General features: G+C 39.4%; 2 protein-coding genes across 2 annotated transcripts in view; both read left to right on the forward strand.

Annotated features, from left to right (window-relative positions):
• Positions 1-7992, forward strand: part of LOC103780506 (collagen alpha-1(IV) chain-like) — a gene marked incomplete at its 5' end in the record, with an annotated part of 9823 nt that extends 1831 nt beyond the window's left edge. The window contains 12 exon segments of the mRNA XM_008948194.1: positions 1-46; positions 149-202; positions 348-374; positions 1970-2053; positions 2155-2217; positions 3120-3161; positions 4283-4372; positions 4838-4873; positions 5015-5078; positions 7166-7232; positions 7458-7511; positions 7947-7992. The exon segment at positions 1-46 is cut by the window's left edge and continues 23 nt beyond it. Of these exon segments, the coding sequence (XP_008946442.1) occupies positions 1-46; positions 149-202; positions 348-374; positions 1970-2053; positions 2155-2217; positions 3120-3161; positions 4283-4372; positions 4838-4873; positions 5015-5078; positions 7166-7232; positions 7458-7511; positions 7947-7992 (673 nt within the window).
• An 854-nt stretch (positions 7993-8846) lies between these two features.
• Positions 8847-17373, forward strand: LOC103780507 (collagen alpha-1(IV) chain-like; the record flags this gene model as incomplete). The annotated part of the gene is made up of 9 exons (XM_008948195.1): positions 8847-8946; positions 10485-10649; positions 12275-12370; positions 13357-13440; positions 13693-13763; positions 15495-15686; positions 16497-16553; positions 17116-17208; positions 17302-17373. Coding segments are annotated over exons 1-9 (930 nt in total), but the record flags the coding sequence as incomplete, so codon positions are not given.
• Between the last annotated feature and the right edge of the window lie 914 nt (positions 17374-18287).

Raw genomic sequence — 18287 nt, forward strand, 5'->3', positions numbered from 1 at the left:
TGGCCCTCCTGGTCCTCCTGGGATCCCAGGGTGTAATGGCACAAAGGTGACATTTGAATATGTTTCTAACAGCAGCTCTGTGATGAAATAAAAGCATCTCTCAAGCATATGTTCCCTAAAAAAACCCCAATTTCTCTGTTTCCCTCAGGGTGAGAGAGGTCCAGTAGGTCCCCCAGGTTTACCAGGACTGACTGGGAGCATAGTAAGTAGATTCTTTTTATGGTCAATTCACTCTTTTCAACCTTTCTTCTTGAAATGTAAATATAACTGTGTGAAATGATACAGAGCATGGGGGTAAAATACACAACACTGAGGAACAATAACATCCAATATGTCTTTTTTCACAGGGACCTCCAGGACCTCCTGGAATGAAGGTACTTTTTACTCTGTGTGCTCCTCTGCTGCTTCTAACAATAAGAATTAGGGTGAACTTTACACTCTGTAAGACTAATAAAGGCAGTGGGGCAACCTCCAGTTAGTAACAATTAAACAAAACTATTGTTCCCTGCAGGTCTTAAAGTTGCAAGTTGGGTTGGAGCAGAAAACAAAGGAGAACATGTCATTAATTCTGTCTAAACAGTCTGGTGGCCACCCAGATGGGTGTAAAGATCTAGGTGGGTTTGGAGGTTCAACCATTTGTTTGGATTTTGACATTTTATAGAATCACAGAATGTTTGGGCGGGAAGGGACCTCCAAATGTCATCTAGTCCAACCCCCCCACCATCAGCAGGGACATCTCCAACTAGATCAAGCTGCTCAGAGCTTCATCCAGCCTGACCTTGAATGTCCCCAGGGATGGGGCCTCCACCACCTCTCTGGGCAACCTATTCCAGGGATCTGTCACCCTCCTACTGAAGAACTTTTTCCTACTGTCTAACCTAAATCTGCCCTTTCCTAGCCCAAACCCATGGGTTTGATGACCCATACTGATGTCACAGACTTGGGGTGGGCTGGCCAGGCCCAGGTTTGGGTGGACAATGCCAATGGTGCTGTTGCCATTCAAAGCCAAGGTGGTGCTCTGTGCTTTGTGTCACTTGCTTTATATCTTGTTTTATGACTATTATTATTATTCTTCCTGTTGTTCATTGTTCCTTTTGCATTGTTCTATTCAATTCTCTACATCTCAACCCACGGGGTTTTGGTTTTTGATTCCTTTTCTCCTTCCCATTCAAGGGGGTGGGTGGGGATGAGGGAGCAGCCCCGTGGTGCTCAGCTCCCAGCTGGGTCTCAACCACAGCAAAGCTAAATATAAACTGAAATAGAATCTCAGATTTGTCATGACTGAAGTTGTAGCATCCCCTTTTTGCTTCCTCTCCCATGAATCTATAAACACTGAAGTACTGGAATGTTTCTTCCTGAGGCATAGGTACAGAACTCTTGAATTAAAAACACTTAAAATGCTGCAACTTTGTATAAAAACACAGGAAAAATGGGATCTTTTGCTATTAAAAAAAAGATATATAAAGAAATGGATAACAGTTGGAACTGTTCTCTAAAATAAGACAAAGTGGAATCCTTTTTTGAAGAAAAAGGATGCCCTCAGTGGCTTTTTATGTCAAAATCAGGTGTAAAACTGAAGATCTCAGCCTGGAAAAGAGATTGTGAGAGCACCACAGCTCTGTGAAGCCAGGTCAGATGCTCCAGTTGTGTGGTGGCACTGTAGTAGTGATAGATTTGGTGGGAGAATCTTTCTGATCACCCATTACAGGAGAGGAAATAAAGGTAGGAAGGGAGATTTGGTGCTGGAGTCTCTTCAGGTAGTTTGAAAGGACATCAGGCAATTAAGGTCTTCACTTATAATATCTCCTGCTATGTATCAGCTAAATTAAAAGACTATTTTTTAAGTCAGCTTTCCAAATGATTCCCAGCTTTGCATAGCCCCAACTTGCCTCTCAACTCAGTATTTGTTTTTTTTTTCATGTATTTGAATGGATGTTCCAGTTTTGATGCTTTTCTTTTCTTATTATAGGGAGATCCAGGTGAAGTGATTGGTCTTTTACCTCCTAGTTTACTAAAAGGTGATAAAGGCTTTCCTGGCCAACCTGGACTACCTGTAAGTCTAACTGATGTCTGAATAGCTGTGATCTTCCCTTAAAATCATAGCAGGATCCTAAAATGAGCAACTTTTAATGATGCCATCTTCCTTTTTCCTAGGGTCCACCTGGAACTCCAGGGTTTCAGGGACCAATGGGGCCAATGGGGCCTCCAGGAGAACCAGTAAGTCTTCCCTCCTAGTGATTTGGACTTTATTTATAGGGCTTTATTCTAGGCAAGTTGTAGAAGGTTTTTTATTTGATTGTCTCTTGTCTAGGTGCTGATCCAATGCTCTTATTATCATCAAAGTCTGATGAGATATCTCAGACAGCTTCTGGGTTTTTTTTTTAATTATTTATTCTAAGTTGTGGGCCATGGAGAGTAGAGAAGAAGAGTTTACATCTTGATTTAATGAGAATATTTGCTTTTTTTTGCTGTCTTTATTGACTAAGGTATGATTTGTTGTGCTATATATATATATATACTGAAATGTGCTTCTTGTAGGGTCCCCCAGGGCCACCAGGACTGCCAGGAGAGAAGGTAAGACTCTTATTTATTATAAAGATTAAGTCTCTTTGTGTATTTATTTGATACACCAGATCCCCAGAAATGTGAAAAAAATAACAGTGCTGAAGGAGTGGGTATTTTGACACTTTAGGATCTATTTTTATATCTTAATGGCCATCATAAAGTGAGATATTTAACACATTTAATGTTTTTTTTTCCCAGTTTGTTTAGATCTGTTATCTCACTTGAACAAATCAGTGGGAATTAGTGTTCTGTGATTATTTCAACTCATCTAAAAATATCAAAATTTTCAATAAAGTCTTGGAAAAAAAGCATTTTGACAATAAATTGATCTGATAAATTTCATTCTAGCTATTTTTTTTTCATGAATTGCTGTGGTGCAGGACTAAAAGCAGCAGGGAGGAGAGGAAATAATAATTTATTTGTGTAACACATGCATTTGAAAGACATATTTTGAATTTTATAGCCTTTCTTTTGCCATGCATCCAGCACCTTCATATGTGGACACCTTCAGTGCTGATAAAAATTGACTAAATAGGTGTAATTTATATTTCCAGGGCTACATGGGCTTGGGCTTTCAGGGTCCCAAAGGGGAAAAGGTAAGTCTCCTGAAAATCTTCTAGAGAACAACTCTCTCTATAGAAATATTCTTGATACTTTGTTTTAAATAAACCATTGGAATCAATCAGTGGAGAAAATCAGTGTTATCATTTTTGGGAGACTGGAATGAATCTGTAACTTACACCTAAATAAACAAAAGTCATGAACATTGAGAGACTTTGGGTTGTGATTTTGTGATCCCTGCTATTAATTTAGGTCCTAATCCTGTTTTCCAGCTATCACTAATACCAAATATTTCAGTTTGCAGTAGGCAGATCTGGAAACATTTATTTCTATTAGGACTAATCATGAGATTTATTTGAAATTGGTTTAGTTCTGAGGGATGAGATTTAATCTGTTGTCCAGAATGATCAGAATTAATTGTTGTAGGGCTCTGTCTGCCTTAGTTTGGTCTGGTAGTGTCTACTTTTGAAGCAGACCTTTCCAATGTTCCCTTTTCCTGTGTTTTAACTCAACCAGGAGCAGTTTTCAGAGCACACTGGGTTTAATTTTGGATGTGACACATTGTTGAAATTAACTCCTTATCCTAATATTTCTTGGGTCAACAAAAATGTTGGCCAAAGATGTGGAGATTTCCTGGACTCCTCAGGTTTATCTTTAGCCAAATAATGATGGTATTGCAATAGTTCCTGCTTGACAGAAGTGTATCAGGGCTTTTTGTAGAGGATTTACTCTACAAAATTCTATTTTATATAGAAAATAGTGTATTATATAAGGAGGTGAGGTTCTGACCCTGCTGTGCAGGCATCCATTGCATTCCTTCTAATCTCTTTCCTCCTAAAGGAGGCATTAAAAATCTTTCATATTATCACAATATATAATTGAATATGTTTCTGATATTTAGTATTAATCAATCTTCACCCTAGCAGGAGATTCAGAGATCCTTCTTCAGGGCAATCTCTGTCACCCAATATCCAGTTGAGTCTCCTACAACTGTGTATGCAACCCTCTCTCTGATTAATTTTGCTGAAATAAGGTTTTAATAAAACTCTTTGGCTCTATTTTTAAAAGTGAGGGGTAGTTCTCTTTAATGTTCATCTCAGTAATGTTTGTTCTCAGTGTTGTTTTCAATGGGCTGTGCTGGATTTGCTGTTGACAGGGAGAACAAGGAGTAAGGGGCCCCCCAGGTCCCCCAGGACCAGCACCACACATGAAGGAAAAAGGGAGTGAAATCATCAGGGGGGAAAAGGTGAGACTTTAAATGATTCATCTTGCACTTTTCATCAAGATAGGATCAATAAGAATTAGCAAAGAGAAGTAAAACAGGAAAAATATTGTCCCCTACAGCCTGTTTTTCAAAAAGTCTCTATTTTACTTCAGGAATGAAGTTTGGTTGTTTTTCTAGAAGTTTCTCTGACAAATATGTGATAAATGATAAGCCATTATGCATTTCTAGATAAATAAGTAGTGCACAGCAGCAGAGGACTTTCTGGGGAAGGAGGATTGATAAGCATCATCTTGTAAAACCCAGATATTCTAAAAATTTGAATTAAGGAGCTTATATTGGACTTTTCAAATACAGAATCACGTTAATGGAATCTGAGTGCTACTTAGTTTTTAAATGTGCTTTTGCAGACATGAAGAAATTCACAATTTGCATCTTAAATGAATAATTTTGCTTACTAATAACATGTTTTAACAATTATTTCATTAGGGTGATCCAGGTGAAAAGGGTGAACCAGGAGCCCCGGTAAGTATTGTGTAGATTTTTTGTTGGTTTTAGTATAAAAATGATGAAGAATGTGATAAATCTGATTATAGCTATTTGGTAAAAGGGAATTTGCTTTAGAATCTGGCAGTGTTTTTAATCCACCCTGCATTTGTTTCCCAGGGATTGCCAGGTTCTGGTTTCAAAGGAGAAAAGGGTGAACCTGGGAAGCCTGGTCCACGTGTAAGTATGTTCAACTTTATCAGCACCACAATTAAAACTGTTTTATTGTTTCCATAATCCAATTAAACATAGAAACCCTTAGTGAAACATCAAATCTGGTGTATTTTAAACGAGCAAGTTTTGCTGTAGGACAGGTGTAGAAGTCAAGGTTAGGAATAATGTCCAGTAGTACCAGTATGTCCCATGGTCAATTTTATATCTAAAAATTATAAAACCTACCCCTCTACTATACAAAGATCAAATATTCTGTCATCCTCTCAGTAAAGATGTGTGATGGGATTGTCTTTGCCATCCTATATGTGTTTTTACTCTTAGATGAGGTCTTGAAAGCTGGAAGAGTGTAGAAATGCTGGCCTAGAATTTCTGGAGGAAACCAGAGAGTCTTTGAATTGTTCCAAAATACAGCTTTCCATTTCTGCAGAGCACCCTGAACAAAATTTCTGAGCTATTTTGTATATAGCTGTTGTGTTTAAATCACTTCTGAAATTAAGAGGAAGCTTGAAGGATGAGCAGAGGTTAAGAGCTGGTATTCTAATTGCATAGAATTAAACCATATGATTCCTTCCCATCACTCTGTATGCTTGAAGACTCTCCTGACTTAATAGATTTCTGTTTTTAATTAATCATATAAAAAGACCTGAACCTATTCTTTATAAGGTTCCATAGCTGCACACTTTGATGGTGGTGGCCTGTTCACATTTGTTGTATTGTTTGTATCCTTCAACTGCATTGTTTAAGATGGATTTTTCTACCTAAATTGTTGGGATTATTTTTTGGACTAAACTGCAGGCTTTGTGTATTATGAGCAGAGATAAAGAGCTGGTATTCTAGTTTCATAGAATTAAATAATGTAGAAACCATTAAACCACTGTATGCTTGAAGACTCTCCTGACTTAATAGATTTCTGTTTTTAATTAATCATATAAAAAGACCTGAACCTATTCTTTATAAAGTTCCATAGCTGCACACTTTGATGGTGGTGGCCTGTTCACATTTGTTGTATTGTTTGTAATCCTTCAACTGCATTGTTTAAGATGGATTTTTCTACCTAAATTGCTGGGATTATTTTTTGGACTAAACTGCAGGCTTTGTGTATTAAGTATTTACTTTTTCTTGGGTTTATGGGACCTACTCTTACTGCTTCTGATATGGATACAGTCTAAGCACTGGGACACCAACTCAAAGCCTCCAGTGCCTTAGGCTAGAAGGTGCCACTCCATAGCCCATGAGAAGAGGAAGGGAATGCTGGCAAGTCCCACTAGGTCCTTTATCACATAGCTGTTGATGAGCTCAGGGCAATCTAGTCCCCTCTTTAGGCTAACACAGTGGTCTAGTAGTGAATCATTTTGCCCTGGAGGAGGTGGGCTTGGATTCTAGGTTGTCATCCACCTTGTGGTTTGAAATTGCAGCTTTCCAATTAGAGGAACTGGGTTTTACCACTAGATTATCATGAGATCTGATGCAGGGCCACTCTCCAAAGCCTTCTGCTGAAGGTGACCCACCAAATGTCTATGAATAAAGGTTTTTGTGAGGATGGAGAGCATATCTATCTATCTATCTATCTATCTATCTATCTATCTATCTAAAAAGGGATTTCTATGAAGGAAAAGTTTCTGGCTTTGGTTCCATTTTCTTGTGCTGTTGATATTTTTTATCTTGAGGCTTTCTGGACTGGGGAATCCATGTTATTCCTGGATCTGGGAACAGATTTACAGGATTTCATTTAATTCTGCAGCTTGTAGGGTGTTGAGTAGCATAGCATTATGTCATGACAGTTTACCTACCTTGATAGATAGAAAGGGATTGCTATGAAGAAAAAAAGTTTCTGGGTCTGGTTCCATTTTCTTGTGCTGCTGATATTTTTTATCTTGAAGCTTTCTGGACTGGGAAATCCTTGTTATTCCAGGATCTGGGAACAGATTTAGAGGATTTTGTTTAATTCTGCAGCTTGTAGGGTGTTGAGTAGCATAGCATTAGGTCATGACAGTTTACCTACCTTGCACCCTCTGCTCTACAGCAGTGGTTGCTTTGTCCTAGTGTTTCACCCACTGTCTTTGGAAGTTGCATTTATGTGGTTGTCTCTTTAAACAGAGTGGAATTTGGTATTTTACAGGGAAAACCTGGAAAAGATGGTGATCCAGGACCCAAAGGAGACCCCGTATGTATTTTACTGATTTTTTTTGGTACTATTTTTCACATACAAAACAACAGAAGTGCCTTTGTCTTACAAAGAGTTGACATTTTCTGACCTTCTGAAGCATTTCCTTGAACTTGTTGCTTTCAGTGAATTAGTGACTGGTTTGAAAATGAAAAACTTTGATGCTGCCAGAGTTAAGAGACAACTGTATTTATGTTTTATGGGTTTTCTGTCTTTTACACACAGGGTTTGCCTGGTGGGTTTGGGATTCCAGGACGACCTGGGGAGCCTGGCACAAAGGTGAGTAGTGGTGGCCTCTTGTTTGGTGTCACCCAGGAGGAGGAGTTAAAGATGTGCCTTGAAGAAATGAGTGCACATAAAGCAAGATTAAATGAATATTCCTGAGTTGTCATCCCTCAGAGACCAGGAAAATTCAAAATTCAGGTAGCTTAGGTATCTCAATTTTAGATCCCTTACATGAATTGACTTTATTTTCACAAGCTCTTTGCCCAGCCAGCATCTGTAAAAATACTCTCCTAAAAATTCCAGTTTCTCCTTACAAAGTTTAAAGCAGTACAAGCCTGCAAACTACTTTCTTCTTATAAAAGTCCAGGCACTTCCCATTTGGAAGTTGTATGAATCCATGATCAAAGTATTCATTTGCTAAGGAAATTCCTGGTTTAGGGGGAAGAAAATCTGATCTGGATTGAAACTCTAAATTGTATTTTGATTTAGGGTGACAAAGGTGAACGAGGTTTTCCAGGACCTCCAGGAAGAGTAAGTAAAATAAATTTATTCATTTTATTTTAAACTTCAATGAAAATTTCCATGTTGTGAAAGTCAAAGTGCTGAAACAACGAGGAAAAAAAGAGACTTTGCATGTTGTGGTCTCATCCTAACCACTCATGTCCTCATTTTTTCTTCATGGAAACCAAAATTGGTTGCAGTATGTTTGAAATTTGGGAAGGGAGCTGTTGGAGAATATGAATTTCAAGTGTTTTGGACTATGAAAATGATAGGCACTCTTAATCAATACAAAATATCAAAAAGAGAGTTCAAAAGAGTAAGTCTGTCAGATTTGCAGTCTATATATAATCTTTTTAATATGTCAAATAAAAAATTGCTTATTCAGCAATAAATAGATGGTGCTGCCTCTCCTACATGGAGGATAATTCCCTCCATCTGATTATTTGATATCAAAAATTGGGCACATTTCCTGAATATTTTATTGTCAATGCTTATGTCTTTTAGGTCAGCTCAGGTCAGTGTTAGCAAAAATGGCCAGAACAGAGTATTTTATAATTAAAGGTAAAACAAACCTCATGGGTCAGTGCTTGGACCACACTGAGGTTTCTTAGCATCATTCTTGTTCAGAAAGGTGCCATGAAGATCTCCACATATTCCTACTACTGAAGGAATTGTGGTAGAATAGGAAATACTTATTTTCTGTACTAATTCCTCAGCAACTCCAACCCTCTCCCAGCAGTTATTTGCTGCTGAAATGGCAAATCTGATTCAAACTGCTCCAAAGGGTTATTCCAAACCAAAATGACTTGTGTGCCATCAGGTCAAGAGGATGTAGGTGCAAACGAGGGCACAGTCGTGTGTTTCTAGTGTCCTGGTCTGTGTCCTGTCATGCAGGTGATAGATGCTGGACCCATAGATACCTTTGGGGAAAAAGGAGACCCTGGAGTTTCGGGTTTGCCTGGGCTGAAAGGTCAAAAAGGTGAAAAAGGTATGAATTTTGTCTTGGTTTTTTTTTTCATGGAGGTATGCTTTGAGTTTTCTTATTAAAGAAAATGAAAATTGCCTCATCTGTGAGCTCTGCAGGACAGTAAAGTGCTCCAGTTATTTGTTGTATTTAATTGCTTTCAGGTCATTAGGTTTTGTTGTAGTTTGTAGGCTGCTTCTTGTCATAGGTGAGACTGTCTTTCAGTTTTAGGGTGGAGAAGGATAATCTGGGATCTGTTTTTATGGCAGTTGAGTAATCCAATGACATTTAAGAAAGATGAAAATCAACATAAGCATTAAGAGCATTAAATTAGTTAAATTTTAATCTGAAAGTTGGCTTGTAGCATTTGGAAAATTTCAGGAAACAGAGAAAACCAAACGTTCTCTTTCCTGTTTCCCCAGTTACAGACCTTGCCCTGTGGATGAAAGCTCAGTGGAGAAGATGACACACAGCAGGGCCCTTTCCCTAAATGTGTTGTTTGCAGATATCTAGAGAAGATTTAATTTAACCTTTGATTCAAGGCACGCTAGCTTGTAATATGTCCTTAAGCAATAAGAGCTAGAAGTTCACTGACATTGGCATTACTGACCTCATTGCCTAACAGCACACCTCTCTTTCTGAAGGTTTCCCTGGCATCCAAGGAGCCCCAGGACCTCCAGGTAGGAATTTATGGTCACTGAGATTTTTTTCTGTGTCATTCCTGAGTGAAGACTCCTGAGAGATGTTCTCCTTACCTGCTGCCAGTTCTCAGCTACTGACAGAACTCCTTTTTTCTACCTGGACAGTGAGCTAAATATGAAATTAATGTAAGCCAAGGTCAGAGAGATTCTAGGGGATTTTTCAGAGTTTAGGGAGGTGATATTATGTACCCCAGGCTGTATAAACCTATTATATGGTAGCTCTTAGTCTGTCATTACCCTACAGAAGTGGAGTTTTGACTGTCAGATCTCCCTGCAATGCTGCAGGAGGCTCAAAATGATTTAGGGATCCAGTCTAGTGAGTTATGAACTGAAATAACTCATTAAAGTATGAAGAGCTGTGAAACTGTACAACTAGCTCAAAGGAGATTTGCCAGCTGTTAAACTGCTTCTCTTTATTGCCTGTTTTTGGCTTATTATTCCTCCAAACAGCTTCAGTTTCAACATTCCTGAAATCTGCTAGTACTGTTAAATACTTATTTTTATTTTCTTATCTATTTTCTTTATTTTCTGAAGTTCTTAGACACACTGCCCCTGGCTAGATGTGTTTAAGATTTCATTTATTATGAGATAAGAAAGTCTGCAATGGTTTGTAAGTGTAATAACTAAAGTAACTCCTGTGTTGCCACTATTTATTATGCAGGAAAAGTTGGTTCAGTTAAATCTCAGAAAAGCAGAGGTGTGATCTCAATTTTGTCTTAATCACCAATAGTGAAAATTCAGCCCCCTTTTTATTCAGCACTAATGTTTCTCCATCTCTCTCTGCAACCTAATGGAAGCTTCTGTGTTGTTACTGTCTCTTCACTTGTCACTTTATTCATCTAAGTTTTACTCTCTCCAAAGGTCGACCGATTCCAGACAGGGTGGGATCACCTGGTGTCCCTGGGCAGAGAGGTGAAAAAGGGGAAAAGGGTTCTCCAGGCTTCCCTTTACCTGGACCCCCTGGGAGAGATGGTTTCCCAGGTCCCCCAGGGTTGCCTGGCCCACCAGGTCCTCCAGGAGTAACAGGTGGGTGAAGCTCTGGGTTGCTGGGTTGGTGGGTTTCACACTGCTTGCTCATTAAAAAAAAAACAGAAAAAAGAGGCAAGGTTATAAAATATATAATCAGGATGTATCTACAGCATTTCTGGGTTGTTAACAGGCCAATTAAAAGCTTTTCCATGAGGCAGCAAGCAACTTCTGTCTTATTAAGACAAGGAATCTTTGCCAAATAGATGTTTTTAAGATGTCTTCAAAATATTATTGTGGATTGTTAGTAACTAAATAACTAAATGATATTATAACTATAACTATATATATAACTGTTATGACTCTAATAATTATAACTAAATAATTGACCTTAATCCATATTGGCTTCTTCTGTGTCCTGATGTGCTGACTTAGAGGTATTTGCAGATTTTCAATGAATAAAATAAGATACTAATATTGTTTTTAACACAGAAGATAGCTGTTGAGTGTCACAGTTTCCAAGCACCAATTTCTATCTAACAGGTATAAGAACTGCAGGCTGAGATACTAAGCCAGAAGTTTTAATTGTATAATGAAATTATCTTAAAGGAGAATGGGTGTAGAGGTAAATTAAAAGCTAGTGGTGATGTGCCAGGTAATACCAGTAGTGATGATAACAACATTATACAGCTATGTGTAATTAGATTCTGATAAAACATCTTTAAAGAGAAAGATGTTTTGGTTTTGTCCTGCAATGAGGCAATGAAAAAAGTACATGTGGATGCTTAATAGCCCCTTATAATTGATGTTTTAACTCTTCTATTGAAGTAAAACCTTGGCTATAAGTGATACTGATACTGTGAGTGGAATTGTTGTTTCAGCATCAAGAATTCTGTCACTGTTACAGTAGATCAGGTAGGCTGAAGTTAGAGAAATGAAGATTCTTCTTTGTGGAATAAACCAAAACTACTGAGTGCAAAACCAATGGAAGATGCCCAGTTTGTCCTGTCTTTGCTGATGAAGCAGTACTAAATCCAGCACCTAGAATACAGAAATAAATACCTAAATCTTGCCTTCCCCTAAAAATGAGAGCAATTATTGGTTTCCATACAGCATATTTCTGTCACTGCTTAATTATCCCCCTTCCCCAGATGCTTCTTTAGCTTTCTTCAAGTGCATAATGGGAAACAATTCTCATTTTACTGTCATTTGCCAGATTTCACATGAACATTTTGACTGCTGGCTTTGACCAAAGTGATGCCAAAGTGTATTGGATCAGAACCTGTGCTGGGTCATCAAATAGAGCAAGCATGATTTGTAGTCTTATATCAAGCTTGCTAAATATTCTCATTTGTTCCTTAGTTCAGTTCCTAATTTATAAAGTTCCTTGTTTTCAGGAAGCTTGATCAGTGTGAAGAATTTAAAGAGATGTTACCAAGCTGCTTTTGACCTAGAAAGTTTCCTAAAACATTGAAAACAAAAATCAGGTTGCAAAGAACTCTATTTAATGATTTTTTTTCAGAAAATCTGTATTCTTCATTCTCTTCAGGCTGAAATCAGCAATTTTTCACTCACAGCAGTTTTCATAGCTGAGACTGGGACATTCATAGCTGCTGCCCTATAATGGAAACTTTTACTTGTCAAATGAATCATAGAATCCTATTTTTCTTGCCCTTCCACTGCAGATGGAATTGATCAATGCCAGCAGGGAGAACCTGGTGCCCCTGGGACTCCTGGACTTCCAGGAAGAGATGGATTTCCTGGGGAGATGGGAGAGAAAGGTAATACTGTTTTATAGAATCATAGAGTCTTTTAGGTTGAAAGAAACCTCCAAGATCATCAAGTCCAACCATCAAGGCAACACTGCTAAGTCCTCAGCAAAAACAGAATCAGTTTTAAAGTGATTTGAGCTTGAGTATGTAAAGAGGATGAGCAACTCAGGCTGGATGCAGAGAAAGTGTGCTTAAAGTTAATTAAACAAATACTCCATGGACACAGAAGATGTTTGTTGAGTCTCTGATGAGTAAGAGAAGGATTTTGTGCGTTGAGGTGGCTGACACAAATCTCACTTCCCTTTCACTTCACCTCCACATTGCTGGGAGGTGCTAAAGGATGGCTCAGGGCTGAAGGAGGAGCTGGAAGGAGAGAAGGGGTTGAGTTGAGCCTCATTAGGTGTCAGTGGAACTCTTCATGGCAATTTAAGATGGGAATTCTGAAATGAAGAATTAGGGACGGGCCGAGGAGTTGGGAATGGAAATGGTTTATGAATATATGACTATAACTGAAGCTGAAATTGGAACCCCTCTAAACAGGACTGTCAGCCAGGCATTTTAGCAGCATGGGCTACATGGACATGTGAAAAAATGAGCTAAACTCATTCACACAATGGTTGAACCTTCCTAATTCTGTTCTGCTCACTGCTTTCCTTTTTCTTCCTGCTTTAATCTTTTTATTTCTTCTATACCCAGTGTATATTTATTTTCTTGGCTTTGATCCTCTTCAGCCTGGTCCCTTTTAACTATTGTGCTAAATATTATCCCTAGGATAAGACTTAAGTTCTTTTTCATGCCATTCTTTTAAAATTATTGAAGAATGTCAGTTTGCTGATAGATTCTCTTTGAAGCACACAATTAGAAGTAGCACATGTATTTGGATTTTTTCAACATAAAATATATTAAATTGATATTTTCTCCTGAGTCCACCTGCTTGCAGTTGTCTTAAATCTTTTCACTGTTCTTCATTAGTTTTGTTGGGGATTTTTTTTCAGGTGACAAAGGTGAAGCCTGTGCCCTGTGTGATAAAGTAGGACCACCTGGACTTCCAGGACCACAAGGGCCACCAGGTCCAGCAGGTAAAAAAATCATTAATTACTTGAGAATTAACTATGTAGGCTAAAATTAAAAATACAGCAGGTAGAATAAAATCAGTAATTTTTTGTCCCACTAATCCAGACAACTTCAGTGAGTTTAGCAGCATTATTCTGATGTAAGTTGGGATGGAAGGTGAACACTTTGAGAAGGATCACAAAAATATTCACATACAATGGGCTGTTTGTAAAAGCATGTAATAAATAGGACTGGTTTTTTTTTGTCTCTCTGATAAGGTTTTCCAGGACAATCAGGCTTCAAGGGTGACAGAGGCTTACCTGGACTTGATGGTCTTCCAGGGGTACCTGTAAGTAACACCTTGCCAAGTGCTGTGTGTCCTAGGAGATGTCAAAACCCACCTGAGCTTGAGTCCTGTTGTGCAATAGCTGTTTAAAACCAGTTAGATGATAAAATGAAGCCACTGTGCCTAGCAAAATAAACTAGGAAGCCTTGAGGTTGGGGTAGGAGAGGAAAAAGAGCTGTCAGAAAGGGGTTCTGTTTCTGCTTTTGCCCAAGGTATGAGCTCAGCAGCACCCGTGACCTTCTGGCTGAGCAAGCTCAGCAGTGGAGCTGGGTAAAAAGCAGGAGTTCAAAGGAAGCAGAATCTTGTGAATCATTTCAAGAAGTCTTTGTGTACATATACCTTGAGAGACAGTGCCATCTAGTGTGGTGTGAGCAATCCAAGAGTAGCATTGAATATCCTTCAGCAGCTTGAATTTTGGGAAATTCGTGTTGAACAGTCCATAAAACATAATTGGTTAACAGGAGGGCTAAAGAGTTTTGGAGAAATAAAGGAAGGCTCTGAAGTTAAACCAGCCCACTTGTATGGATTCCTTATTGAAGGAATCTGTTTCTCTCCCCTGGGTATAAATGAAGCCTAGATGCCTGAATTCAGCCAACAAAAGTTGGAGTCCCTGCTCTATTTCCACCACAACAGATAAGATGATGTTATTCAGTGAGTGCATTGACTCTAATATCAATGTAATCCATGAAAGAAACAGTGGAGAAAATTAAAAGACATCTTTAGGTATTTAAGCTTTTTTTTCATGCCTGGCTTTTGTTCTCAGCACGTGTTTTGCCACACCTTTATATTTTCCTTTTATTGCCTCATAAATTCTGTTCATGTCCCTCATCAGTCAAGGTCTGGCTGCTGTTCTGAATTCTTTTAAGCCCACTTTACTCCCCTCTGATTCATTTGGAATTAGAGAGGCTGTTCCTGGGAGAAAAGTTCATCTAAGTCCTAGAAAATAAGCAGGGAAGAATTGGAATTTGGGAAACCCTATAGGTATATTATTAGATGGATAATTTCTTCCCAGGAGAGCTTAGAAAACTCCTTTCCAAGGATGTGTGTAGTGTTGTGATAGTGCCAGCTGACTGTGGTGGTTAATTTTACAATATCAATGAACATCAGTAATGAAGGGAAGTGTATTTCTGTCAGCTAAATGTCACAAATAAACCACCCAGGGAGAAGCCTTCAACCTTTAATTAGCCTTAATTGAGCAAATAAGGTTTGAGATTCTCATAAGACAATTAATTTCATTTCGTAGATGTTCTATAGACCTGATTAATATTATGGTTGATTTGAAAGGTTCTGAAAGAAAGAGAATCATCAATTAGAGGATTCAGCACTGGAGGGTTGGGGCAGACACTTCAACTCTGAAAATGTCTTTTTAAAAAGCTTCCTTTGCCTTCATGCTGATATTGTATAAATATGGACAACTGAAATCCAGGGAGGAGTCCCTTGAAAAGTCAGGGTGGTTTTTTGGTGGCATGACCTGTATTTTCCATGTAAGTGGTGTAAGATGATAAGCACCATCTAAACTGAGAGAGCTGTAATACAGCAAATCACAGAATGGTCAAGGCAAGAAGATTTGCTTTAGTTCTTTACTCACACTGCTGTGGCTTGGGAGATGTTCTCCTTTGACCTCCTCAATCAAAAGTTGACTTGATTTGGGTCTACTCTTTAATTTCTGAAGATTTTGTATCAGTTGAAAGGTTGGTTGGGCAACTGGTGACATCTGAATTTCTGACATTTCAGGGCCCCCCCGGTGCTCCAGGACTTATGGGCAGGCCTGGGGCAAAAGGAGAACCAGGAGACTTTACTTATGATTCTATCCTGAAAGGTGAGAAGGGAGATCCTGGTTTCCCAGGACAGCCAGGTACTCCTGGAAGAGAAGGAAGACCAGGAAAGGATGGATTGCCAGGTCTCCAAGGTCCAAAAGGAGCAGCAGTAAGTGTGTTTCTTTATGTTTATCTGCCTCATTAATTGTCCCACATCTTATGTGGAACTCACTAATCATTAGCTCCTCTAACTCATCATTCATGAACTCATCTAAGTTGAGTAGTTCATTCTTCCTCAGAGGAAGACTCCAGTTGCCTTGGAAGTGGTGAGGAAGATGGTCCTTCAACAACAGGCTGTTTCAGAGTTAGATTTTGGCTCTTGCTTTCCACGTGTCATGCACACAAGTGGTCTGACTGAGATGTGCTCAGCATGGCTTGGTGCTTTGAGGACTTTAGGGCAAGGCAACTTCCCCCCACAAAGTTGTGGGCGTGGATAATGGTTTTATTCCTTTCTCCCTTTCTCACAGCTTGATCTTGAAGTAGTGTGGCTGATTTAGGTGGTATCTGGAGATGCTTAAGGACATGCATTATGCCAAGCAGAAGTTAAGACAAGATTCCACTCTGTTCTAGCACACTTCTCTTCTTGTGGAAACTAACACTTCAGATTCTTGCACTGACAGAGAGTTCAGCTGATGTGGATGTGGAGCTGAATGTGAAGGTCATATCTGCTCCCAGATCCACCACTGGGAGCAGAGCCAACATGGTCCAGTTAGCTCCATGGCCCACTAGGTGTGATTTCCATGTGCTATTCTACATGGAACCCAGTTCTGTTTCCATTGAACACATTGATAAATCTACTTTTTTTCAGCATTATAGATACTTGTTCTAAATCCAAGTTCCAAAATGTTCAAAGAGAGAGGGTGACGTGTTCTCTCTTGCCAGATAGGTAAGAAATACACTTCTACTTTCCAAAAATTAGGGTACCACTGGTTTGAAAGGAGAACGTGGCCCCCCTGGCCAACCTGGATTCCCTGGAGTACGTGGTGAAAGAGGTTTTCCTGGCCCTCCTGGGATAGGTGCTGCAGGGCTCCCTGGTGACAAAGGAGACAGAGGCCTTGCTGGGACCCCAGGTTTACCAGGCCTACCAGGTAATGATATAGTATGCCTAAAAAAAAATTAAATAAATCATAAATAAAAGAAAAATTGTGCCCTTCAAGTGTTACCACTTAGAGGATCATTGGAATTTAGGACTGAAATTAAAAGGCTTTCTAATTTCTATTATTATTATTATTATTATTATTATCATTATTATTATTTCTTCTATATCTTCTTTCTAATTTCTAATTTTCTACAATTCTAATTTCAATCAGTGCTTGCTTTCAGCAGTCTAATTCTTCTCTAATCTTTGAGAGAAGTTTTCTTGAAGAATTTATTGGGTCAAGTGGGATGGTTTAGGTGCATCCTGGTTTCTCTGCATCTTCTGCAAAGAAACCTTTTAACAGATCAGTTGTAATGGATGGACTAATGTTGCTGGCTACATGAAACTGCCTTCTTTAATTCCATCAGTTCCTGTCCTTCATGCATCTTGACTTTTCCAGGAGCAAAGGGTGAAGCAGGACGAACTGTGCCGCTCCCTGGACCTCCTGGGGCAGATGGTCTGCCTGGGCCACCTGGTTTCCCTGGGCCCCAAGGTACCTCTTCATCTTCCCCTGATGCTCATCAAGGCTCCATTCCCCAGAAGCCAGACTTTGTATTAACACCTGTCTTGTTTTCACTTCCCAAAGGTGACAAAGGGAATCCTGGGCTTCCAGGAAGACCTGGCCTGCCAGGAGAAAAAGGTGCTGTTGGGCAGCCAGGTATAGGGTTCCCTGGACCTCCAGGACCCAAAGGTAAGATAAAGTTATCATTCCTGTGGTAGGCTTTTCATTTTTAGCTGAAGAATCTCTTTTAAGAGCTCTTTTTATCAGCATGGAAAGTGGTAGAGCACAACATCTCACCCTGCAGCAGCTGGGGTGGCTGAGAGCTAAGATGACCCTTCTGAGAGATGAAGTGCTGTGTGTGGCTGGTCAAAAAACCCCATGCTGATCTAACTCTAACATTTTTGGGCCAGAGCTAGCCCAAACCCACTGGAGAGTGGTTTGGTTAGAATATCAGCTTACTTAGAAGTCAGGGAATTGTCAGGGTATCCACATAGCTTAGAGGGACTCTAAATATTCATATCCTAGTTTTGGCCTTTTGGGAGATGTGTTTTCTACTGCTGCCACTCATTTAGAACTAGATGATTTAGCTTCTCAGCAGCCACCTCAATCCTCACAATTCTTGTGTGTCTTCATTATTATTTCATTTATTATCGTTCCCCACACCAAGGAACTGAGATGGTCAGAAAGGCCAAATCTTTACCTGGGACCACCTCTGGTTCCTCTGGGGCTGATGTGGAATGAAGCTGGAGAGCAGCAGCCCATTGCATTTGGAGAAGGATTGATGTATGGTTTTGGGGCTAAAGGACTGGCATACTAAATACCTTCCTTTCAAGGACCCTTCTTTGAATTCAACTCTGCCTTAACTTAGCCTGAAAATGGGATTTCCCATTCCCTGAGACCATTTGAGAGGGGTGACAGAGCATTTCTTTCTTCTGAGTGGTTGTTTCTCATCAGGAACAAATTGCTGCATGAAGCTGAGATGTTTCAATCTCTCTTGAGACTCTTGGGTGCTGGCATCCTTAGATATTGAACATAAAAGACTGCACAGACCTTTTTAAACACTCCCCTGT

Source organism: Merops nubicus, unplaced genomic scaffold (assembly GCF_000691845.1).
Source record: "Merops nubicus isolate BGI_N331 unplaced genomic scaffold, ASM69184v1 scaffold17079, whole genome shotgun sequence".
NCBI lineage: Eukaryota > Metazoa > Chordata > Aves > Coraciiformes > Meropidae > Merops > Merops nubicus.